The following is a 25,000-nucleotide window of genomic DNA, read 5'->3' as shown; positions in this document are numbered from 1 at the left end:
GCGTTCTTTTAGTTTGGGTAAGATTCTTTGAAAGACCCCCCGCGGGTTAGGGGGAAGAATTTACCCGATGCTCCCCAGCATGTCGTAAGAGGCGACTAACGGATTTTCTTTCTCCTTCTACCCTTGTTAAGTGTTTCTTGTATAGAATATAGTCAATTTTTGTAAAGATTTTACAATTTTCAGATTTTGAATTACCAAAGTCATTAATTAATTTTTAAGCCACCAAGCTGAAATGCAATACCGAAGTCCGGCCTTTGTCGAAGATTGCTTGGCCCAAATTTCAATCAATTTGATTGAAAAATGAGGGTGTGACAGTGCCGCCTCAACTTTTACAAAAAGCCGGCTATGACGTCATCAAAGACATTTATCGAAAAAATGAAAAAAAACGTCTGGGGATATCATACCCAGGAACACTCATGTCAAATTACATAAAGATCGTTCCAGTAGTTTACTATGAATCGCTCTACACACCCACACACATACATACACCACGACCCTCGTCTCGATTACCCCCTCAATGCTAAAACATTTAGTCAAAACTTCACTAAATGTAACAAGTCGCGTAAGGCGAAATTACTACATTTAGTGAAGCTGTCGAACTCACGGGATGAAACTGAACGCACTGTATTTATTCACTAAGACAGTACAGCTTCGTCAATCCCCGCGTGAAGGAAATCGCTCACCTTGCACGTGCAAAACGTAGTGATATTGACACGCCAGATTAGCGCGGTAGCGTATTGTGCAAAGCAGGAAAGCGCGCTTTTCTGTATTCTTGTTAACTTTCTGAGCTTGTTTTGAATACAACCTCTCATATCTATATGTTTTTGGAATCAGGAAATGATCACGAATAAGATGACATCATATTTGGATCGATTTCTTACATTTCAATCGTAAGACTAATTATTCTATTTTCGTTAATTGTGATCACATTTTAAGAGTAAAAATGACATATGTATATATTGTTAGATTCAGAATGTGATGAAGAATACGATGCAATCAATTTTAAATCTGTTTGCAAAAAAATCGATTTTAATGACAACTTTAATGAGCAAACTCATTAATTAAATTTTAAGCTACCAAGCTGAAATGCAATACCAAAGTCCGGGCTTTGTCGAAGATTACTTGACCAAATTTTCAACCAATTTGGTTGAAAAATGAGAGTGTGACAGTGCTGCCTCAACTTTCACGAAAAGCCGGATATGACGTCATCAAAGACATTTATAAAAAAAAAATGAAAAAAATATCGGGGGATATCATACCCAGGAACTCTCATGTAAAATTTCATAAAGATCGGTCCAGTAGTTTACTCTGAATCGCTCTACACACACACACACACACACACACACACACACACACACACACACACACACACACACACACACACACACACACACACACACACACATACAACACCACGACCCTCGTCTCGATTCCCCCCTCTACGTTAATACATTTAGTCAAAACTTGACTAAATGTAAAAAGACCAATTATTTTTACCGCTACACCCCCCCCCCCCCAAAAAAAAAAAATTAATTGGAAATCCAAAGCATCATCATTATATTCATCCTCATCTCATTAATCATCCAAAATTATCACCGATACACTTCCTTGACTTTTAAGAACTTGGGCTAGAAGTGGGAGTCAGTGACCACAGTAAAGTGTGTTTACCCCGCGGTTATCTAATCTTAAGCCTCAGTCAACAATGCCCCACTGACCAAAATTTTAAACATTTTCCTGACGGACGGCCTTTCCCTTTAAGCTTCATTGACATTGGGCTAAACAAGCTCCCGTGCGAGCCAGTGGCTGTAGGTATTAATGACAGTTATATCCCGCCACAACTATCCATTTCAGGCCACACTCACCTGTCCCTCCCGCTGCTCAGAGAAGCGTGAAACCCTATATACCTGAACTATCATACCTTTCGCCGCGCTCAGGTGTGTCCGAACATCATACCCCCGTAATCACTCAACCGTGCACGGGAAAACTGGCCGCCATGCGAGCGTGTCGGCTTGCTTGTTTTACAACGGGTCATAACTGTATGAAACCTGCTGCGGAGAGTCCGGAAGAGAATGCTTTTGATGTCTGTGTGTGTGGGTTAAACGCGTTGCGGCGATGCTGTCTGTAGCGTTGGCTTTGTCTGTTGCTACCTGAAGTGAAGGAAAATGTCAGTTGTAGTGTGGTGGTGATAGGTTTGTGTGTTTTGCAAAACAGTGAATGTTTGTGTGAAAACTGTGGATGTTGGACTTGTGTAAAAAAGGTAGGACTTAAATAATCATTGCGGTAAAGTGTGTGTGTGTGTGTGTGTGTGTGTGTGTGTGTGTGTGTGTGTGTGTGTGTGTGTGTGTGTGTGTGTGTGTGTGTGTGTGTGTCTGTGTGTGTGTGTGTGAGTGAGTGTGAGTGAGTGAGTGAGTGAGTGAGTGAGTGAGCAGAACTGTGACTGACTGACCGACTGACTGACTGACTGACTGACTGACTGACTGACTGACTGACTCACTCACTCACTGACTCACTGACTCACTCACTCACTCATTCACTCACTCACTCACTCACTCACTCACTCACTCACTCACTCACTCACTCACTCACTCACTCACTCACTCACTCACTCACTCACTCACTCACTCACTCACTCACTCACTCACTCACTCACTCACTCACTCACTCACTTTCTTCCATTCTAGACTTCATTCTACCACCACGAACCACCCCCCGCGGGTTAGGGGCAGGGCCGGACCAAATGAGTTGTAAGGGGGGGGGTTCCTCCTTTTTTGGGGGGGCAAATCAGCGAAGTGGCGAAGCCACAAGGGGGGTCCGGGGGCATGCTCCCCCGGAAAATGTTTGAAAAACGGTTAAAATCTGTGCAATCTGGTGCATTCTGGGCCTCGTTTTGAGGGTTAAGAGCAGCATTGTTTTGGTGCTAAAACTAGTAACAGTCAAAGCAAGGTACATGCTTTTTCCAGGGGTGGGGTTTCGGAACCCCTGGAACCCCCCCCCTGGGTCCGGCCCTGAGGGGGAAGAATTTACCCGATGCTGCCCAGCATGTCGTAAAAGGCAACTAACGGATTCTGTTTCTCCTTTTACCCTTGTTAAGTGTTTCTTGTATAGAATATAGTCAATTTTTGTACAGATTTTAGTCAAGCAGTATGTAAGAAATGTTAAGTCCTTTGTACTGGAAACTTACATTCTCCCAGTAAGGTAATATATTGTACTACGTTGCAAGCCCCTGGAGCAAATTTTTGATTAGTGCTTTTGCGAACAAGAAACAATTGACAAGTGGCTCTATCCCATCTTCCCCCTTTCCCCGTCGCGATATAACCTTCGTGGTTGAAAACGACGTTAAACACCAAATAAAGAAAGACCACCACGTACCACCACCCCTCCTCCCTGCCACCATCCCCAACTTATCTTCAAAGCCTCTGCAATGCGTGGACTGACAAGAACTTTATATTTTATACTGTACACGCATTATTTACCAAACAAAGGGCCCGTAGTTAGTTTGCTTCCAGGCGCAGTCAATACCTCCATCAGCGTTCTTCTTCTTCGTTCATGGGCTGAAACTCCCACGTTCACTCATGTTTTTGCACGAGTTGATTTTTACGTGTATGAACGTTTGTACGCCGCCATTCGGGTAGCATACGCCGATTTCGGGGGCATCAGCGTTCATTTTGACCTTGAACAAATCACATACTAATCACTACTTCTGTCTATGTTCCACCTTGCAGCCATCAAGTCTCTGGACTCGCTCAACGACCAGATCGTGCAGTACATCTTCGGGCAGGCCGACCACCATGGCAACGCCCCGCCCCTCAACCTTCACCTTGACCCACTCGCTCAAGGTCAACCCAGCAGCGGCGGCAGCGAGGGCGTGGACAACGGCACCACCATCATCACCACCAGCAGCACGGGCAGCGCCGCAGGTTCTCCTCCCAACGCCAGCCTGTCGTCCCGAGAGCGCGACAACCTGCACACCTCCATCGTGCTGATCCGCAGGCTGCTGCAGGACGCCCAGGGCAAGTTCCGCAAGATGGTGGAGGAGAACAAGCAGCTGGCCATCCGCATCGACGGCTCCATCCAGACCGCCAACCAGGAGGTGCACGCGCTGAGGGAGGAGCTGGCTGACACCAACAAAAGACTCTCCCAGATCAGTACGTCCGGGGAGGAGATTGACGACAAAGGGGGAGGCGGCGATGGTTGTGTAGAAGGGAGTGTTAGTGTTGGTATTGGTGGTGGTAGTGTTGTGACTCCTGGTAGTGTTGTGGTGAACTCTGGAGGGACTAGTGTTGTGGGGGAAGGGGTGGTGGCGGTCGTGAGGCCAGGAATGAAAGAGACGGACATTGACAGCTGCAGCAGCTGTGGCAGCAGTGAGGTTCTTGACGTGGTTGGCGGTGGTAGTGATGGTGGTTGTGTCCGTGCTTGTGCTGTCAAGACGATGAACGGCCGGGACAAAATGAGTGACGTCGTCAAAGACGATGTGGGAGTGACGTCATCAAAACGGACTGAAATGGATGCTTGTAGAAAAAGTAGGGCGGTGGAAGTTGCAAGCTGCTTGGGAACAGGTCTGTATTTTATTTTATGTGTGTGTGCCTCCGCGTCATTTTTCCCCTTCCTCTTTATTTGCATGCTTCCGCAGCACAATTGCTTCATTGCCAGGTCAAAACTGTTGTTAAAGTATTTACTTAATTTTGTGTATTTATTTGTTATAACTTTTTTTTTTTAATATTTATGTATTTTATTATTTATGTATGTGTTTATGTATTTGTCCATCGATCCATCTATTCATCGATCAATCTATCCATCCATCAATCCTTCCATCCATGTATCTGTCCATCCGTCCATCTGTCCATTCATTTGTTTAGTTTCTTATTTATGTATTTATTTGTTCCATGAATTTATTTGTTCATTTATTTATAAATACAATTATGTACAGATATTTTCCCGGACAAAGCGACAGTCTCGATCACGACGGGTGTCAATGTTCCTCCGAAAATTTGCTGACATCATTAACAAAAACAAGAGTGGCAGAAATCTATCGACAAAACAAGTTGCACTTCTGTTTCACAAAACATTGCGCTTTTGTATTTCACGTTTCAGGGGCGGGGATGTAGCTCAGTCGGTAGCGCGCTGGATTTGTATCCAGTTGGACGCTGTCAGCGTGAGTTCGTCCCCACGTTCGGCGAGAGATTTATTTCTCAGAGTCAACTTTGTGTGCAGACTCTCCTCGGTGTCCGAACACCCCCGTGTGTATACGCAAGCACAAGACCAAGTGCGCACGAAAAAGATCCTGTAATCCATGTCAGAGTTCGGTGGGTTATAGAAACACAAAAATACCCAGCATGCTTCCTCCGAAAACGGCGTATGGCTGCCTAAATGGCGAGGTAAAAAACGGTCATACACGTAAAATTCCACTCGTGCAAAAAACACGAGTGTACGTGGGAGTTTCAGCCCACGAACGCAGAAGAAGAAGAAGAAGAATTTGACATTTGAAAGTTGAGGCCAAACAAAATGTTTGGTTCCGATGACAAGGCCAAAATAAAAATCAGGGTCAGTTGGTCGGTATATCGTTTAAACAAACGTTTTTTGAAGTTTTTATTTTTACTTTTATTTACACAGGCGCATGTAGCTTTGTATTAGCCAGAAGTCGTGCAAACTGTGTCCCCTATATGTCAGAGAAGAGTAACTTTGATTGCAGTAAGTCTGCACAATCGAGTTTTACTTTTCTTTGGGACAGTCAAAAACTGTATAGGACCGCCCGGGTTGGTCGGGGAATCGAAAACATTATTTTTATTCTTAGCCTCACTGTCTGGCTACAGCAGTTTGAACTGGCAACGAACAGGGCACATTGTTTACTTTTTAGATTTGCTATTTCTGTTAATTTGCTTTTATTCCATTATTTTTTGTTTTGCAAGCCTTGAATCCTGCAAATCGTTCTCCTTCTAAGAATCCCGTGTTTCAACACTTAACGTACCTGTATCTGTCTTGCACACAGTTGTACAGTTACTAGTTTAGTTCCCTTAGCTTGTTGTTAATCTTCCCTTGCTTTGCAAAAGCTTCTCTCCACAAGGTTTATTATAGTTATAGCTGCGTTACTCTTCTTCGTATCGTCTTCGAAATGAGTACAAATTGTTTTTAAGTCTGCTTTGATCTTCTCTGTTGTGTTCGATTGATATTATTGTGTCTGAGAACATTATTGACATATTCTATTTCTCTGGATTGTTTGTGTATGTCTATCAAGCAAAAAAAAGAAAACGAAAAGAACAGTATGGACGAAATTATCGAGGTGCAGGTTTGATCGTATGAGAACAGAAAGTATAGCTTCCAAAGAAAATAACATTGAATGTTGGTGTTGGTGTTCATTGTGTCCAAATTCAGGAAAAGTTACCCCCACAGTGGTCACGCTTGGATTCAGTCTTATAACACTGGATATTACTGACAGCTTTGCTTGCTTGTTTGCTCGTTTGTTTTGGTGGCACAACAATAAAGTCATTACCCACAGGTTAAGACTTGGTAGTTTACTTTCTGTGTTCTTAGAGACCCCAAAATAATGGTGCTTTAGTTGTTTAGGTGTACGTCCTTAACTCAGCTAATTCCAAAAACGTTCTTAAGGTTTTTGACTAAAAGTAGACTGAACTTGAAAATACAATAGACTGTACTCACCAAACACAGATCCCTGGAGTAGTGTGTATGAGAAAGTCCCCAGCTGCGTGGAACCTAAGCACAGGTCCGTTTTGGTTAAAATCTCAAACGAATTTCAATTTCAACCAATATAAGACCCAGCGCTAGTTTCAAATCCGGTTTGGCATCTTCTCATGCACGCCACCTGTAACATCTGGGTTGTATTTTACGAACGTTCTTGAACGCAGGTTGTCAGGTGTCAGAAGACTCCGCAACGCTAGACCCAGACAACCTTCTGCTCGTCAAACGTCTCCGTGACGACAACGCTCGTCTGGAGAACCAGATCCACTGTCTGTGTGGGGAGGTGACGTCACTGAAGGCAGGGGCGGGGGAGGGGGGAGTGGCCGGCCACCCGAGTTACGGGGAGTTGAAGCTGGAGTTGATTCAGGCCCGTCAGGAACTCAACAGAGCCAAGGAAGCCTTGCAAGGTAAGATTTTCGGAGTTGTTTGGTAATTATTGACAGTTTGTTGGCCGATTGTGTTTCACAAAAAAATATTGTTTTGTATAAAAAAAAATGTCTTAGTCTAGATGGTGAAGGTGAGAAGATGTATGCACCAAGCTCCGGGGACCCGCTGCCGAACTGACCCGCTGCCAAACTGACCCGCTGCCGAACTGACCCGCTGCCGAACTGCAGAAGTCTGCGGACTTCATGGCAGCCACCGACCTGAGGATATGACAGCCATGAATATCGAACGCAGAAGAAGAAGAAGGCTGACTCTCTCTGAGATTATTGCCCCCTCAGTTGACGACAAATAGTTGCACGTGTAGAAAGGCTGTCAGTCTCATAAACGACAGACGATAACAGATTTTTTTTCAACGGACGATCTTTCCTTTTCCGCAGGGAAATGTCCCTTTATTAACCTGGATAGTTTTCTGAATGCCTTCCTGATTCTGAGACAGGTTATCTTTTCCTACTGCGACGTTGGCAGCGGGTCGGCTGGCGCAGAATCTCCATCAAAATCAATGCTTTAAATTGCTGACTGTTGGTAAGAAAGACTTTAAATATGCACATTATAATCCAAGATCTCATTTTTGATCAAATGTTGTGTGTTTCAGCCATGAAAAGCGACAGAAAACGACTCAAGTCAGAGAAGGTGGACTTGTTGCATCAGATGAAACAACTCTACGTAACCCTGGAAGACAAGGAATCAGAGTTACGGGACTTTATCCGCAACTACGAACAGCGTGTGCAAGAGAGCGATGAAAGCATCAAACAGGTACTGTGTTAAAATTGCAACATTTCGGGTTTTTTTTGTTATAAAAGTTTTTTCTTTTTATTATGAAATTTGCGGGGTGATGAGTGGGTTGAGAGGGGAAATCATACCTGTTTCGATAATTGCCGGGCATGGTAAAGGAGAGATGGTCGTTTTCAAAATTGTATTTAATCTTTAAAACTGAAATCAACCGATATTGCACCCCCCGCGGGTTAAGGGGAAGAATTTACCCGATGCTCCCCAGCATGTCGTAAGAGGCGACTAACGGATTCTGTTTCTCATTTTACCCTTGTTAAGTGTTTCTTGTATGGAATATAGTCAATGTTTGTACAGATTTTAGTCAAGCAGTATGTAAGAAATGTTAAGTCCTTTGTACTGGAAACTTGCATTCTCCCAGTAAGGAGCAATTTTTTGATTAGTGCTTTTGTGAACAAGAAACAATTAACAAGTGGCTCTATCCCACCCCCCCCCCCCCCTTTCCCTGTCGCGATATAACCTTGAACGGTTGAAAACGACGTTAAACACCAAATAAAGAAAGAAAGAACCGATATTGCATTTTACCCCATGATGACGTCTTCGTCAGTGTTCCCTTTGATCACATTTCAGCTGGCCTTGTTTATATAAGATTAACACAAGGGGAATCAGAACGAGCTGTATTATGATTCAAGTTTATGTGCAATGAACAAAGAAGAATATAATTCTTCCCCGTCTTAATTCTTAACATCGTCATTTAAGTCATTGCTGTGGACGTTGTTTTTTGCTTAACTGCAACTTTACCTCCCCCCCCCCCCCCCCCCACATTATTCTGACACCGGACCAACCAGTCCTAGCACTAACCCCATAATGCCAGACGCCAGGCGGAGCAGCCACTAGATTGCCAATTTTAAAGTCTTAGGTATGACCCGGGTTCGAACCCACGACCTCCCGACCACGGGGCGGACGCCTTACCACTAGGCCAACCGTGCCGGCTTGGTTTCTGGTTCTTGATTTGGAGGTTAGCAGTCAATCTGACTTTTGGATTTGTCTTCCACAGCTGGCGATGGAGAAGGAAGAGTCTGAACGGGAGAAATGGGATATAATTAGGAGGGCCAGGGAGTCAGCAGAGCGCTCCATGTTACTGCGCTCACAGCTCGACACCAGGGAGCAGACAATTGCGGAACTGCAAGAAGAGATCGCTAAGGTGAGATTTTTGTCTGATAACAGCAAAGAAATGAACGGAAGGAAGAGGAAAGAAGAAATGGGATGAAAGAAAGATGAAAAGAAAGACAGGAAAAAAAGATAGCAAGAAAAATAAATCAAGCACGCTAACGCGTGATAAACCATTTATTAAATGACAGTTCCACAGACATGTCAGGAATGTTACGTCCCCTGGAAGAGTAGAATAAAATTGCATCAAAGCTGGCGTCATTTGCATGTTCCAAACTTGCAGACAAACCAATAATGAAGGCACTCTTTTTTTCCAATCGTCTGTCTATGTTTTGAATTAAACTCGCGTGGTTTACATTCAACGGGTCTCTTTATTTGTGTGTTTTCAAAACCTCAGCTATACTTGAGATAGCAGGTAATCGATGCAGCAAAAGAAATAGCATAGAACTTTGGTCATACCTCTGTTAAATTCCTCTCTACCTCTATAAAATTCCTCTCTACCTCTGTTAAATGTTTCTCTACCTCTGTTAAATTTCTCTCTACCTCTGTTAAATTTCTCTCTACCTCTGTTACATTTCTCTGTACCTCTCGTTATTTTCTCTCTATACCTTTTTCACATTTCTCTCTACCTCTCTTAATTTTCTCTCTACCTCTCTAAATTTCTCTTTACAGCTGAAAGAACAGCTGGCAGACCGTGGTCTGGACGAGTCGCGTGAGTCCAACAACACCACCCCCACCCCCGCCGACGACAACGACCGCTACGCTGACGTCACCAGCACCACCATCGACAGCATCAACAGCACACCAGGCGGCAGCGGTAGCGAGCACCGGACGCCCAGCACGGCCAGCGCTACATCTGCCACGCCCTGCAGCACGGCGTCTGAGAGCGGGTCATGTCACACGCCTGATGGCTACTTGTCCAAAGACGACAGCTTTTCTGGAGGTAGGCTGACTTACTTTTTTGTCGGCGGGCCGGGTAGCTCAGGTGGTAGAGCACTGGACTTGTGCTCCTAGGGTCCGCGGAGCATATTAAAGCGTGGAAGAGTTGCGCCCGCTTTTCAATCAATCAATCAATATTAGGCTTATATCGCGCGTATTCCGTGGGTACAGTTCTAAGCGCAGGGATTTATTATTTTATTTTAAATTTTTTTTTTATGCAATTTATATCGCGCACATATTCAAGGCGCAGGGATTTATTTATGCCGTGTGAGATGGAATTTTTTTTGCACAATACATCACGCATTCACATCGGCCAGCAGATCGCAGCCATTTCGGCGCATATGCTACTTTTCACGGCCTATTATTCCAAGTCACACGGGTATTTTGGTGGACATTTTTATCTATGCCTATACAATTTTGCCAGGAAAGACCCTTTTGTCAATCGTGGGATCTTTAACGTGCACACCCCAATGTAGTGTACACGAAGGGACCTCGATTTTTTGTCTCATCCGAAAGACTAGCACTTGAACCCACCACCTAGGTTAGGAAAGGGGGGGAGAAAATTGCTAACGCCCTGACCCAGGGTCAAACTCGCAACCTCTCGCTTACGAGCGCAAGTGCGTTACCACTCGGCCACCCAGTCCTGAATTTTGTGATATCCGGCTATAGAGAGCTAAACAATAACACGTTGTCGACCAGTTAAATCCAGCAATTGCAGCGAATTACTCATTCTAATGGGTATGTAATGAATGGGCCGCTCGGTATGGTGCCATATATTCTTTCAACATTCTGCACATCCGATCTACGGTTTACTACCGGCACGGTTTTGCCTAGTGGTACGGCGTCCGCCCCGTGATCGGGAGGTCGTGGGTTCGAACCCCGGCCGCGTCATACCTAAGACTTAAAAATTGGCAATCTAGTGGCTGCTCCGCCTGGCATCTGGCATTATGGGGTTAGTGCTAGGACTGGTTGGTCCGGTGTCAGAATAATGTGACTGGGTGAGACATGAAGCCTGTGCTGCGACTTCTGTCTTGTGTGTGGCGCACGTTATATGTCAAAGCAGCACCGCCCTGATATTGCCTTTCGTGGTCGGCTGGGCGTTAAGCAAACAAACAAAAATCTACGGTTTAGTCAATCAATCAATGAGTCTTATATCGCGCATATTCCGTGGGTACAGTTCTAGGCGCTCTGCAGGGATGCCGTGTTAGATGGAATTTTATACGGCCAGTAGATTGCAGCCATTTCGGCGCATATTTACCTTTCACGGCCTATTATTCCAAGTCACACGGGTATAGGTAGACAATTATTAACTGTGCCTAAGCAATTTTGCTAGGAAAGACCCTTTTGTCAATCGTGGGATCTTTAACGTGCACACCCAATGTAGTGTACACGGGGGGAGGTTCGGACACCGAAGAGAGTCTGCACACAAAGTTGACTCTGTGAAATAAATTTCCGCCGAACCTGGGATCGAACTCACGCTGACAGCGGCCAACTGAATACAAATCCAGCGCGCTACGAACTGAGCTATATCCCCGCCCCTACTGGCGATGGCCTGCTATGATCGCTGAGCACGCGTGTTTCCCCAACTCCCCAACTCTTCCACAACGCTGGAAAATCATGACAGAGGTTGTTTTTTTTAAACCACCACACCCCTTCTATTGGAAGTATTCTTTTACTGCACATAAAAGCTAGTACAGAAGGAAGATATCTCTGAAATAGAGGAAAATCTGTGTTGACGTCGTCTACCCGAAAACAGGGTTTTACATATGACTGTGGTATGCACTTTGAAAACATCGTACAGCCAATACTGACAAGTTTTTACAGATTCTGTGTTCCATTCAGGCGGCACTCCTTTGGGCACGCCCACCTTCAGTGACCATGGCAACGAGTCGCTGTCGTCCCTGATGAAGTGGATGGCGCTTAGCAACGATGTGGGCGACCTTGACCCCAAGAACGCCAAGAAGAAGAAGAAGAGTAGTTTCGGTTCCTTGTCGCGAGTGTTCGGAAGAAGTCGCACGCGTCGATCCATTGCTCTTCCTCACAACGAGAGTCTCTTTGAAGGTGAGTTCTGATCTGATAAACAAAGGGAAGTAAGCACTTTAAAATGTATACATGTGTACTAGAGTAAGTGAGAGTTATACGGAACCATTCTCCTGGCACCTAAGAGAATAATAACAAGCATTGATAGAACAAGCGACTTTTATCCTCAAAGTCTTTAAGTTAAAAAAAAACCACGTTTTATACATAAGATAAATAATTGTCCATACAACGAACAATGGATAGAAAAGTGTGGGTCGTCTGCTCTTAAACAACCAAGCAACATATTAAAACACCCAGAACATAAAAATGTATGAAGTATAAAATATCCGAAGTAATTAAGATAGACACGCATGCCCACAGACACCCCTCCTCCCACAAACACATACACGCACACACACACACACACACACACACACACACACACTCACACACAAACACAAACACACATCCCCACACATCCCCACCTTCCACCCGCCCCGCCCCTCCCCCCCCTACACACACACACACACACACAATGTACAACCATCATTGTATGCAGCGAGCACAGACAGGTAAACCTTTTATTAAAACACGGACTGTGACTTTCAGACGGCAACGGGACCAAGCTGAGCCTCCTGACCCCAGACAACTACCAGGAGAAGCTGCAGACGGTGGACGCCATGAGCGGCCTTCACATGTGTCAGTGGCGGGCCGGTCAGGTCCTGGCCTGGATGGAGATTACGCTGGGCATGCCTATGTATGGCCGCAACTGTGCCCTCAACATTAAAAGCGGCAAGGTGAGTCAGCGTGAGTTAGCGAATAATCCATTACAGTTCCCTAATAGGCAAAGAACCTGGACAAGAACCATCATCATCAGTGTTTGATTCTTGAGACTCGAGGCTATATGATTCCCTCCACCACGGAATGAGTCGCATGTCACCTTTGCATGATTTTCATATTTTTACATTTCCCCAAAGAGTTTTGTATGCTCTATCCAGTGGTGAAAACCGTTTTAGAAAAGAGGGAAAACGTTTTGAGTTATAAGCCTGTGACTAAGGTGACTCTCACACTGTTACCAGACACATCCCGGACTTATATTAAGCCCAGCGCAGAGCCGCGCGAGGTGACATGCGACTCATTCCGTGGTGGAGGGTCATATATGTGTCCATGGTGCGGTCATTTCGTGTTGAAATGTAGAAACGGTAGGTATCTTCGTTGAAACCAGCATTGAGACGAAGGCGTTTTGCTCAGAGAGGAATATATATAGACTCTTTTGGGTTGGAAGATCTTTTCAGTAGACCGTTTGGAGAGAGAGAGAGAGAGAGCGAGAGAGAGAGAGAGAGAGAGAGAGAGAGAGAGAGAGAGAGAGAGAGAGAGAGAGAGAGAAAGAGAGAGAGAGATTTGTAAAAGCTGCCAAAATAAAGAAATTACTACAAAGTTGCTGAGTGTTTTATTTAAATCCAACAGTCGATGTTCAGTAACGTTTTCGCATATACTGCCATCAAAAGCAGGTGTCAATACAAAACCTTTTTGTATGTGCAGGTGCTATTGGGTCTCAGCGATTCCGAGTTGGGGACAGCATTGGGAATCACCAATCACATACACAGGCGAAAGCTGCGTCTTGCCATTGAGGAGCACCGAGACCCCTCTGTTATGTAAGTAGCATTCACATCTTCTTGAATGGTACGTTAGTTAGCTGGGCACTTCTATGTTTCCTGTTTTAATTTTATTTTGGTCCTAGGTGTAACGTGTAACCTCAGAAAACCCATAGACATTGCTGAAGATCTACCTATACTCTAAACTAGAAGTGTACCAATGTGAACACGTTTTTTGTAACCATTTGTGAACACTGCGAGATACTATATAATTCTACTTGTAAAAGTAGCACACATCTTAAACGTTATATTTAGTGTTTACCAGGTGTGGTACTTTTGCTAGTACATTTTGATTTGATTTTCATTTGTTTGCGGGGAATACACCTTTAAATACTGTTTCTTCCCTCTTCAACAGAAAATTCCCCCAGGCCCCCAAGCTGGACGTGACGTGGGTGGCCCACAAACTGTTGCCGGAGCTGGGGCTGCCGCAGTACAGTCATGTGTTCGAGCGCAACCTGGTGGATGGTCGTATCCTCAACTCCCTGGGTCGTCGTGACCTGGAGAAACACTTCGACATCCACCGCAAGTTCCACCAGGCCAGCATTCTCCACGCTGTAGAGCTGTTGAGAAGGATGGAGTTTGATAGAGAGGTGCGTTTGTGTTTAGTGGAGAAGGTGGATTGTGTCTGTGTGTGTGTACATATGTGTGTGTGTGTGTGGGGGGGGGGGGGGTACCTGTGTGTGTGAGCCTGCCCGCGAAGTCAAAATCATGCCACTGTGTTCAAAAGCCTTTGGTGCCGTTCCTTTCGTCATTTGCCTGAAACGGATGAAATTGTATTGAACGGTACATGCAGCTCCTTCCATTGCAGGCTGGTTGAGACCGATGAAAACATCACTGGTGACAGTGTTCGTGTGGGTGACGCGTATGCCAGGTATTGTAATGGGCAGAATATACCTGCGCAGTTTCAGCGGCACAGACGACGCACTGCCTATTATTTATGCCGCGATAGGGATTATGACGAGTACTTGGCCTGTTTTCCTTTCATGCAACGTGTAGTAGGCTGGGATAATCTACAGTGCGTCGTCGGTCCTGCTGAAGTAACATATATGTGAGCGGAGCCCCTAAACATGTTGTTTATTGTCTCTGTCACAGAAACTTGCAGAGCGACGCAGCCAGTGTGCGGATTCAGACAGCGACCTGATCGTGTGGACCAGTCCACGTCTGGTGGAATGGATACGGTCCATAGACCTTGGGGTAAAACAGTCTCGTTCTGTCTCGGTCCCTAGACCTTGGGGTAAAACAGTCTCGTTCTGTCTCTCTGTCTGTAAAGGCCATTATAAAGGTTTATTTTAATGGACAATAGGGGTCCTGATTTGGCCTATTATGGTCCGCTGGACCCGAAAAGCAATAGCTAACTAACTAATTAATGGACAATAAAGTGGTGTTATTGTGTAATCTGTACCTATTTGATAGCCTGTCATCTTGTCTGAATTAAGCCATTTGTTAGTTGCATATTATAAACTGGCGATCCCCGTAATCGCGAATTTCTGTATGTTCCACATTCAAACAATTAAGTTGTATTTAATCGAATTGAATTTAATCGAATTGAATTTAATCGAATTGAATTCTCTATGGGTAAAAGCAATTTTTACTTCGTTTTAAAATGTCCCTCTCTTTATCTCTTCATCAGGAGTTCGCTGAAAACCTCCAGGAAAGCGGCGTTCACGGGGCATTAATGGTGCTGGAACCGTCCTTCAACTCAGACTCTCTGGCCACCGCACTGGCCATCCCGCCCTCCAAGTCCTACATCCGTAGACATCTGGCAACAGAGCTCGACACTCTCCTCAGACCAGCAAGGTAACAATAGACGATGTTCGGAAATAAGTTTATCGGGTTTGTATGAATTGTGACCGAGTGAATTCTCGTGGTGACGGGCGCAGTGGCGTGGTGGTAAGACGTCGGCCTCCTAATCGGGAGGTCGTGAGTTCGAATCCCGGTCGCTGCCGCCTGGTGGGTTAAGAGTGGAGATGTTTCCGATCTCCCAGGTCAACTTATGTGCAGACCTGCCAGTGACTTAACCCCCTTCGTGTGTACACGCACGCACAAGACCAAGTGTGAACGGAACAGATCCTGTCAGAGTTCGGTGGGTTATAGAAACACGAAAATACCCAGCATGCCTCCCCGAAAATCGGCGTATGCTGCCGTAATGGCGGGATAAAAACGGTCATACACGTAAAAATCCACTCGTGCTAAAAACATGAGTGAACGTGGGAGTCTAAGCCCATGAACAAATAATTCGAAGAAGAAGAAGAATGCTCGTGGTAAAATTGATGCACGCTTTCCAAAGTGTAGAAGGAGCACACTTGGAGACACACCCCTCACCGGCCCGGTTGGCCCCGTGATCGGGAGGTCGTGGGTTCGAACCCCGGCCGGGTCATACCTAAGACTTTAAAATTGGCAATCTAGTGGCTGCTCCGCCTGGCGTCTGGCAGTATGGGGTTAGTGCTAGGACTGGTTGGTCCGGTGTCAGAATAATGTGACTGGGTGAGACATGAAGCCTGTGCTGCGACTTCTGTCTTGTGTGTGGCGCACGTTATATGTCAAAGCAGCACCGCCCTGATATGGCCCTTTGTGGTCGGCTGGGCGTTAAGCAAGCAAACAAACAAACACACCCCTCGCCAGTGATTGGCCTTTAATGTTACGTGGGAAAGCTTGCCTGGATGTTTTCGAGTGTATTCAATCTTTCGCAACACAAAGAAAACCTGAAGAGTTATTTCAGGATTATGTTTTTGAGGGGATGGGGGAGATTTTTACTCTGGAGTAAACATTTCGTACGAAAAAGTTACTCCCTTTACGAAAAAAGCACTCCCCCATTGCACGAGAAAATTACTCTCCAAGACAAGTGAGTTCCGAGAAAACATGTCGTACAAAAATGTTACTCCCCTGACGAATAAATAACAAATAAATTACTTCACCCCAACACGAGCAATTTAACTTCCCATGCCAGGTGTACGAAATTTTTACTCCCTTGTCCCCTGTTAGTCTTGGTGGTGGAAGGGGTGGAAGGAGGGTAGCGCGACATTCGTGTGCGCGAGATCACTTATTGGCATTATCCCTTCGCCCGCATCCCAATTTTTCGTACGAGATTTTTACTGGAAGTAAAAAAAATGGGGAGTAAAAATTTCGTGGAGGGAGTAATTTTTTCGTGGCTTAGGGAGTTCTTTTCTCGTACGAAAAGTGTACTCGGAGTAAGAATTAAATAACATATTCTTACTACAACTCACATAAATAGCATTAACTTCAGTTTGATGCGTAAGACATTGAAGTACTAACCCTGGAAACAGGGGGAGGTAACCCCCAAATCAAAACAAAACCTTGACAACAAGGCCCTGGTAGTTACCTCCCCTCACCGGTAGCCCGCGCATGCGCGGCACATATCACCGGCAAACTCATTCCCTTCTTCAACACCGTGCTGTACAGACGTGTTGGTACTTGCTGGGCTTTTCAGCCTTGGGTCTCCTGTGAGGACGACCTTTTGACCCTGGTTCATCTTGCTAGCTGTTGGTGAGATCTTTCTGGTTTACAACGTTTGTTTATGGTAACTGTTCACTTGTGAAAATGTCTTTCTCCGTTTCTCGGAGTTTGTTTTGGTTTTCACTTGGGCGGGAGAGAGCTGTTGCTCTCTCAGACATGTTTTGTCTCTCCCGCTGAGCAGTTATTTTGTTGTTCAAGCCTAGTCTAGTGACTTATCTGTAACGTTTTCTTGTTATAGCTTGTGCCGCCATTTGCATTTGTTGGTAAATGGCGTCGTACTTTGTGCTCCGTCTTACGGAGTCGCACGGATTTTACTGTAGTGCTGCCAGGCGGGTGACTTTCGTTTTCCCGCCTAGCAGTTATTTTGTTGTTCAAGCTTAGTCTAGTGACTTATCTGTAACGTTTTCTTGTTATAGCTTGTGCCGCCATTTGCATTTGTTGGTAAATGGCGTTGTACTTCGTGCTCCGTCTTACGGAGTTGTACTTTTAACACGGCGACTATTACTGTAGTGCTGCCAGACAGGCGACTTTCGTTTCCCTGCTGAGCAGTGTGTTCTTTCGTTAAGCTTAAGTCTAGTGACTTACTCCTTACAGGCTTGGTTGAGCTTGCGCCGCCTTTGTTCGTGTTATGTTAAAGCTTGTTCTCCGTTCTCGGAGTTGTAGTTTCAACATGGCGGTCTTTAGCGTTAGCTCTGTCGGGCAGGGTACTTTGTTACCTGCTGAGCAGTTTGTTCTGTTGTGTAAGCTTAGGTCTTATGACTTATCTTTTACAGATTAATTTGTCTTTACCTGTGCCGACCTTTGTGTGTTGGTATTCTGTTTTTTACTACATGTCTCCGTCTTGACGGAGTTCTAGTCGTCAACATGGCGGACTTGCGTTGTGAAGTGCCGCCATTTGCATTATTTTTTCTGCCGGTTGTTGAACTTTTGGCTCCGTTTTCTGGAGTTTTTTGTTGCTTCAACCTAGTGTAGGCAGTGCCCGGTGTTACGGGTGCATGCCGCCATTTGCATTTTAGTATTTTGTAATTATTTTTGCGAAATTTTCGATCCGGTGAGCAAGGAGTCGTTGCGTGTTTCGATTGATCCTCCTGCTAGCTTGCCCGTTTTGTCGCCGCAGGAGAAAGAGACCCAGGCGGTCTCGCGCGATGAATTGTTTGCTCTTTTTTTCTACTTTCTAGGATCAAATGAGGGAGATGCTGGCAACTGACAGGTGTGTGTCTTCCTCCACCATTCCAGCTTTGCCTCCAGGGGTTGGCAACGCTGCCTCTTTGTCGAGGATTGTTCATTCTGCTACGATTACGTCGGCGGACGTTGCTGTTCCTCAGCTTTCGGCTTCGGCCGATCAGGTACGTGTTCGTGGAAGTTCGGGGTGTTCGGCGCAAATGCGTGCTGCTCATCTCGACGGTTATTCCACCCTTGACGCTGGGGCCGGTACGTCCGGTCCCTCGTACTCGGGTTCAACTGCTTCGGCAAAGGGATTTCCGGCCACAGGATTTCTTCCGAGAGATCGTGGCACTTTCATTTTGTTACCATCGACTTCCGGTTCACAGCCTACGGGGGTTCCGGTCGTTGGTGGTAACGGCAATCCGTTTCCTGTCTACGCTTCCGCTGAGGCGGTTGCGGACGGTGGGGGACAGGTTGGGTCAGCTTCCGGGTAAAGCACAGGTGTGTTCCGGTCGCCTTCCCTTCCGGATTGCCAGCTACCGCTGGTTCCGGTCCGCCGGTTCCGGGGTAGACTTTTGGAAGTTCGGGGCACTCAGCACACGAGCGTGTTGTTTGTCTCGACGGTTATTCCACCCTTGACGCTGGGGCTGGTACGTCCGGTCCCTCGTACTCGGGTTCAACTGCTTCGGCAAAGGGATTTCCGGCCACAGGGTTTCTTTCGGGAGATCGTGGCACTTTCAAATCGTTACCATCGACTTCCGGTTCACAGCCTACGGGGGTTCCGGTCGTTGGTGGTAACGGCAATCCGTTTCCTGCCTACGCTTCCGCTCAGGCGGTTGCGTACGGTGGGGGACAGGATGGGTCAGCTTCCGGGCGAAGCACAGGTGTGTTTCCGGTCGCCTTCCCTTCCGGATTGCCAGCTACCTCTGGTTCCGGGCAATGGTAGCAGCTCGGCTTTGCCGGTCCTCCTTGGTGTGGTTACACAGGGTTCCGGTACGGCGAGTTCATCAGTTCCGTTGCGGGGCAATGATGGTTCCGGTCATGATCGGGCTTCATCGGACATCTTTGTTGATGATGTGGATGTTGACGAGGATTGTGATGACTCTTCCGAGGCGGAACACAACTTTCGAGTTGAGAGGAGGTTCTTGCGCGCGCTGTATGCCGCCGCTGAGGTTACCTCTCGATACTTTGCAGAAGGGGTGACAACTTCGTCTTCTCGTTTAGCGGCACCACCTTTCGCATTTGGCGATTTCCAGGGTGACAATGAGACTAGCGTTCACTTCCGGTTTCGGGAGTCGCCCTCTGTAGCCTATGAGATGGCTAAGGTGTTGAGTTCCGGTGCTGTTAGCATCTTTCCTCTGTTCACTGCTCATGGGGATGCGTCGGAGTCTGTTCAGCCATGGCTGGCTTCTCCGAGCAATTGTTCTCGCACGTCGTCTTTCATGCTTCGTAAACCAAAGCTGAACGGGAAGCCCAATCATTCTTTTGATCCTTTTGCACTTCCGAGTTCCCCGCTTCAGGTCACTCCTGCGTTGGGGGACAATCATTTACGGCTTCGGCCAATGATGGTTCTGGGAACAAGGACTCTTTGCCAAGTAGGCTTCCAATGTCAACCCTTTGGGTTTCAGGTTGTTGGTGGTTTTGGTATACCGTCTCTCACTTCTGTTTTCGGAGTGAAGGACTGTACGCTTTAGCATCAGCCCACACTGTCAAGGTGTTGCGGGTGTTTTGTACTAGGGATTTTGCCTATTTCTGGTTCGTTTTTTGACGTTCCAGGTAATCGTAGCACTTTGTTCTTGCCTGTCCGCAACTTCTGATGTCAACCCTTTGGGGTCCAGGTTGTTGGGAGCAGTGATGCCGTGTATCTTACTTCCTGTTCTGCTGCGGCTGTTTAGGATGGTAAGGTTTTGTACGTGATGGCATCTATGATTACTGCTTGGGTAGGTCCCCGCGTCTGACTTTTAGTCTCTCAGCGGATCAGACGCGTTCTGGGTTTTCGGCCATATTCAGGGTGTTTCTTGATTGGCGGCGAAATTTATTCCGGATTTTTCTTAAGGATGCTCCTTAGTTCACGACAGCTGTCGGTTTTTGAGCGTTCATCGTTTTTGTCCTCTCGAGGAGGTTGTTCGGACTTTCTTTTGACTTCCTCTGTTTTGACAAGAAGCGTCTGAAGTCAGTTTGGGGGCAACATGACGGCCGGTTTCGGCGACTTTGTCTTACCTACGGGTAGCGACGGTCCAGTTCATAGTCATAGTCATTCATTGGTGCTTTCTGCCACGACCCACGAAGTTATGAGTGCTTGTCTTTGCTAGACTTGGACTCTTAACGCAGGAGGTTTTACTGCGTCATTCGCTCGGTCTTGATTGGGTAGTTGCTCAAGCAGGTCATGCACCAGCAGTAGCCTACTTTTGGCTAACCGTTTGGATCATGTTGGGTTCACAGCTTGGTTCATTAGAGGGTGAGTGTTCTGGTAGTTTGGGTACTTCAGGAACACGTTTGCTCGTTCTTGAGATTTTTCTCACCGATGAGGGCTTGATATCTTTTTCTCAGGTATCACTTGTTTTCGGTAGGAGATCGGTCACGAACTGACGTCATCTCCTAGGCCTGGCGGGCTTCACACCCTCCCAGGGTGTAACATAGCGACATTATGTTTTAACGGTCGCTACAGGGTTTGTCCTATTCAGTTCTGTGTTGACAAACTTAGGCTCTGATCGTTCCACGTTCGGCACTACAGCTAGCTCCCACTGTATGCTTGCTTCCTTTCTTGTCGATTAAATTTCATAGCTTATTGCTAGTGAGTATTGAGTTAGACTTTTGCCGCTTTCGATTAAAGTCGCTTTGGTTTTGATGAGCAATCTCGGTTCATCTCTTGATGAGAGGTTGCATTCTCGCCGACCTGCAAATTGTTGCCTTTGTTTTCGGCTTTAAGTCATTCGACTCTTTTGTGGGAGAGTCTAGCAAGGCCAGATGTTTTCCGACATTTGTCTTGCTCTATCCTTTGAACAAGGGGCAAGTTATTGTCTCTGGTTCATTGCGAACATTTAGCGTTTCCTCTTGGACTATGGTGCTGTGGTTTACTCAAGCCTTAATCTTTTAGTGCTTCACTCCGTGGAGGGTGTTTCACTTGTGGTCGTTTGGAACTTCTTGTTCTCTTCGAGGGGAGACGCAAAGGTTCGTTTTTATTTTTCGCTCGCCTCGGAGGACTTATCTGTTTGTCTTCCGAACTTGCACGGCTCTCTTTTGAGTTAAGAGCTGTCTTTCTGGTCTAGCCGTTTGTAAGAGATTGTTCTCTCTTTTCGTCAGTCGACCAAGACAGCGTATTTTAGGCCTTTTCTCTTAGCTTAAGTCTCAACAGGCTTTACGTGAAAGGGGTTATTTATCTAGGTTGATTTTTTCTGGTGGTTTCTTTGCCATCATTAACTTTCTATGAGTGCAAATAAAAGGGGGGGGCAGTCAGCCCTTCCTCCAGCACCTGCATTAGTGCAAGTTCTAGATTCTGGGCATAGGCTTTAGCATTCTCCAGTTCAGGAGGATGTTAAGACTTTCCACGAACTGTTGTTATCGTAGGAAGTCTATGTTTCGTTATTCTGGAGGAACGTCGTCAGGTCTTGACAAGACTTTTCTCTTTCTACGCCCTGCGTGGTAGGGCCCTGCGTCCAAGCTTTTGTCTTTTGAAAATTAATTCCAACTTGGGATTTCTTTTTGTTTTTAAGCTCTTTTTTAAGAGCCATAGATTTGGAGACATGCTAGCCTTTCTTTATAGGAAGGCTCTCAGACTCCTTTTTGTCAGTGTTCACTTCCCCTTAAGGGTGTAGCGTTTTACATACTTCTGGGTCTCGCTCAAGGTTTTGAGTATTTGACTTACTTGTCTTGCATGGCTCCTTTTGGTTCTTGCGTTTCAACGGATAGAACCAAATTATTGCTAGGCAGCCCTGACTAGATGGGCTTTTACACTCATTAACAGGCTTATGAGTGCGGCAGTCAAATGGGGGGGGAGCTTTCTTTCTTCCTCTGGGTTGTCTAGAATTCATGGGGCCTGAGCTTGGACCCTTTATCCGGTGGTTCTGTTGCCAGACAATTCTCGTATGGCACCTCAGTGGTGTTTGGACGTCATGTTTAGACGTCTTTCTTTACTACTTTTGTGCGTGTTTTAGTACCCACTGCAATGGTAGTAGTTGCTTACCAATTATGGTTGAAGCAGGCTGGTTTCTTATCATGTTAAGTGAGATTCCCGCCACCTTATGTAGCAATCTGCTATTTATGTGAGTTGTAGTAAGAATATGTTATTTAATCGAAAATTTCTTAATAAATTTTCATTTAATTAATATACTTACCAACTCACATAGTTAATGCCCTCCCATCCTACCCCGCAATCGTTTTTTTGTTAATGGTTGAAGGTGGTGTTTCATTGGGAATGAGTTTGCCGGTGATATGTGCCGCGCATGCGCGGGCTACCGGTGAGGGGAGGTAACTACCAGGGCCTTGTTGTCAAGGTTTTGTTTTGATTTGGGGGTTACCTCCCCCTGTTTCCAGGGTTAGTACTTCAATGTCTTACGCATCAAACTGAAGTTAATGCTATTTATGTGAGTTGGTAAGTATATTAATTAAATGAAAATTTATTAAGAAATTTTCGATTTCGTAAGAAGTATTTACTCCGGAGTAAATTTTTCGTGGAGTAAAAATTTCGTGTTACACCGGACAGCGATTTCATACATATATACAGATAGAAATGCAGGGCAAAGGAGGAGGTAGGAGAGTACAGTAGAAGATGAGGTACTGCAGTGCCGGGGTGGGAGAAGGGGCGGATGGGGGTTTGGAGTTGAACAAATGTGACCCTCCACCACGAAATGAGGCGCATGTCACCTCGCGCGGTTCTGCGCTAGGCTTAATATAAGTCCGGGGAGTGTCTGGTAACAGTGTGAGGGTCACCTTAGTCATAGGCTTATAACTCAAACAGTTTTTGCTCTTTTCTAAAACGGTTTTCACCACTGGATAGAGCATAAAACACTCTTTAGGAAAATGTAAAAATATGAAAACCATGCAAAGGTGACATGCGACTCATTCCGTGGTGGAGGGTCACAAATTCTTAAGCTTTGTTAACCTGGTTTATTGACAACAACCTTCGCAATTATTATACTCGTGCATACCCCCCGCGGGTTAGGGGGAAGAATTTACCCGATGCTCCCCAGCATGTCGTAAGAGGCGACTAACGGATTCTGTTTCTCCTTTTACCTTTGTTACGTGTTTCTTGTGTAGAATATAGTCAATTTTTGAAAAGATTTTAGTCAAGCAGTATGTGAGAAATGTTAAGTCCTTTGTACTGGAAACTTGCATTCTTCCAGAAAGGTAATATATTGTACTACGTTGCAAGCCCCTGGAGCAATTTTTTTATTAGTGCTTTTGTGAACAAGAAACAATTGACAAGTGGCTCTATCCCATCTCCCCCCTTTCCCCGTCGCGATATAACCTTCGTGGTTGAAAACGACGTTAAACACCAAATAAAGAAAGAAAGAAAGCTTTTTATACGTGCTCCGTGTTTCAGACACACTCCTCGCTAGTCACTGGTCCATTTTGTCACGTGGGAAAGTTTGACTCACTAAAAGCAAGAGTATTCACTCTTTCACAGTCCATGCAAACCCGACAGACTTATTTCCGAACATGGTCTATTGTGGAATTCTTTGGGGTTTAGTTAACCAAGGTCCTTTAGAAATATCCTTTTGGTCATTTTCCTTCCCAAAACTGGGATACTACTTGGGCTAATTTATTATGTGTAGCATTTATAATAAAGGCATTAGATCTAAGACTCGCTTCCGTACTTTAAACCTTTACTAACCACATTAATGTGATTTTCACAAAAAGCAAGTGTTCTAAACATATCTTAGAGTTCCAGATTGATCGTCGTACGTGTTCCCTTTAGAATGATGCGGTCTAGCTCTGCCGCTGCATAGGCGAAGTACTTCTATGTGGAGGTAGTCATTTAAAGTATAAGTATCTGTGGATGTTTTCATGTGCATCCTTCAAGGATTTGACATTTTCAGGTCTTACCAGACAGGATTGAAAATACTGAGGTATTCTTCTACGGTGTCCAGCTGTAAAACTGTTGTGCGATTCTGTTGTGATTATTGCAGTTTCTTTCGTTTTAAAGACAACTTCAAGCAATCTCATGAAAAGATAACCGATAGGTCCTTTATGCAAGATTATTTCCCTTTCTGTAGTGCTTTCTTTCACTTGTGTGTATAGCCGTTTCTGTAGTTGTGGCAAAGTACATGTGTTCCCTTTAATTATTTGAAACAGTTTTCGTTTTTTTGGCTTATTCCACTTTTGTTGCAAAACAGCTCTTGACATTTTCCTTTTGAAAAAGTTGTATTGAATTTCGCTGTTTTGATACGTTTGCTCGTGTACCTTTGCTTGTCTTTTTCCAAGTACTTTGCTTTTGCCTCATTTTCGTGAATTCCAAGTACGCAAATGGGAATCGGATCTTTCAATGTATTCTGTGCAGTTCGTGTTAGTTGCGATAAAGTATACTGGTGTGTATTGTGATTTTTCTGTTAAGGTGCCATTAATTTCAACTACTGACGTGTTAGTTTACTTGCATAACGTTTTGCAAAACATGTTAGGAGAATGGTTAGGAGTGAGAAGTTTGACCAAATATATGTATATGTGTGCTTGTGACGAGGTTACATTATTTACAAATAGGGAATGTTGACTACGTTTAT

The 25,000-nt window shown here is 45.3% G+C and overlaps 1 protein-coding gene across 4 annotated transcripts in view; it reads left to right on the top strand.

Moving 5' to 3' along the window:
- The window catches only part of LOC138978116 (kazrin-like), a 66,113-nt gene that overhangs the window by 32,631 nt on the left and 8,482 nt on the right, over positions 1–25,000 (top strand). For 2 of the 4 annotated variants that reach the window (XM_070350754.1, XM_070350755.1), the window contains 12 exons: positions 3,723–4,556; positions 6,861–7,100; positions 7,730–7,890; positions 8,921–9,067; positions 9,706–9,976; positions 11,815–12,033; positions 12,601–12,788; positions 13,534–13,646; positions 14,002–14,236; positions 14,739–14,840; positions 15,277–15,443; positions 24,323–24,352. In XM_070350754.1, the coding sequence (XP_070206855.1) occupies positions 3,723–4,556; positions 6,861–7,100; positions 7,730–7,890; positions 8,921–9,067; positions 9,706–9,976; positions 11,815–12,033; positions 12,601–12,788; positions 13,534–13,646; positions 14,002–14,236; positions 14,739–14,840; positions 15,277–15,443; positions 24,323–24,352 (2,707 nt within the window). The remainder of the gene's footprint in view (positions 1–3,722; positions 4,557–6,860; positions 7,101–7,729; positions 7,891–8,920; positions 9,068–9,705; positions 9,977–11,814; positions 12,034–12,600; positions 12,789–13,533; positions 13,647–14,001; positions 14,237–14,738; positions 14,841–15,276; positions 15,444–24,322; positions 24,353–25,000) is intronic. The other 2 variants (XM_070350757.1, XM_070350756.1) reach the window with 2 other exon arrangements.

The sequence above is a fragment of the Littorina saxatilis genome, linkage group LG10 (assembly GCF_037325665.1).
Source record: "Littorina saxatilis isolate snail1 linkage group LG10, US_GU_Lsax_2.0, whole genome shotgun sequence".
Lineage (NCBI taxonomy): Eukaryota > Metazoa > Mollusca > Gastropoda > Littorinimorpha > Littorinidae > Littorina > Littorina saxatilis.
Note: the sequence above shows the minus strand (reverse complement) of the source record. Positions and strands in the feature narration are given on the sequence as shown.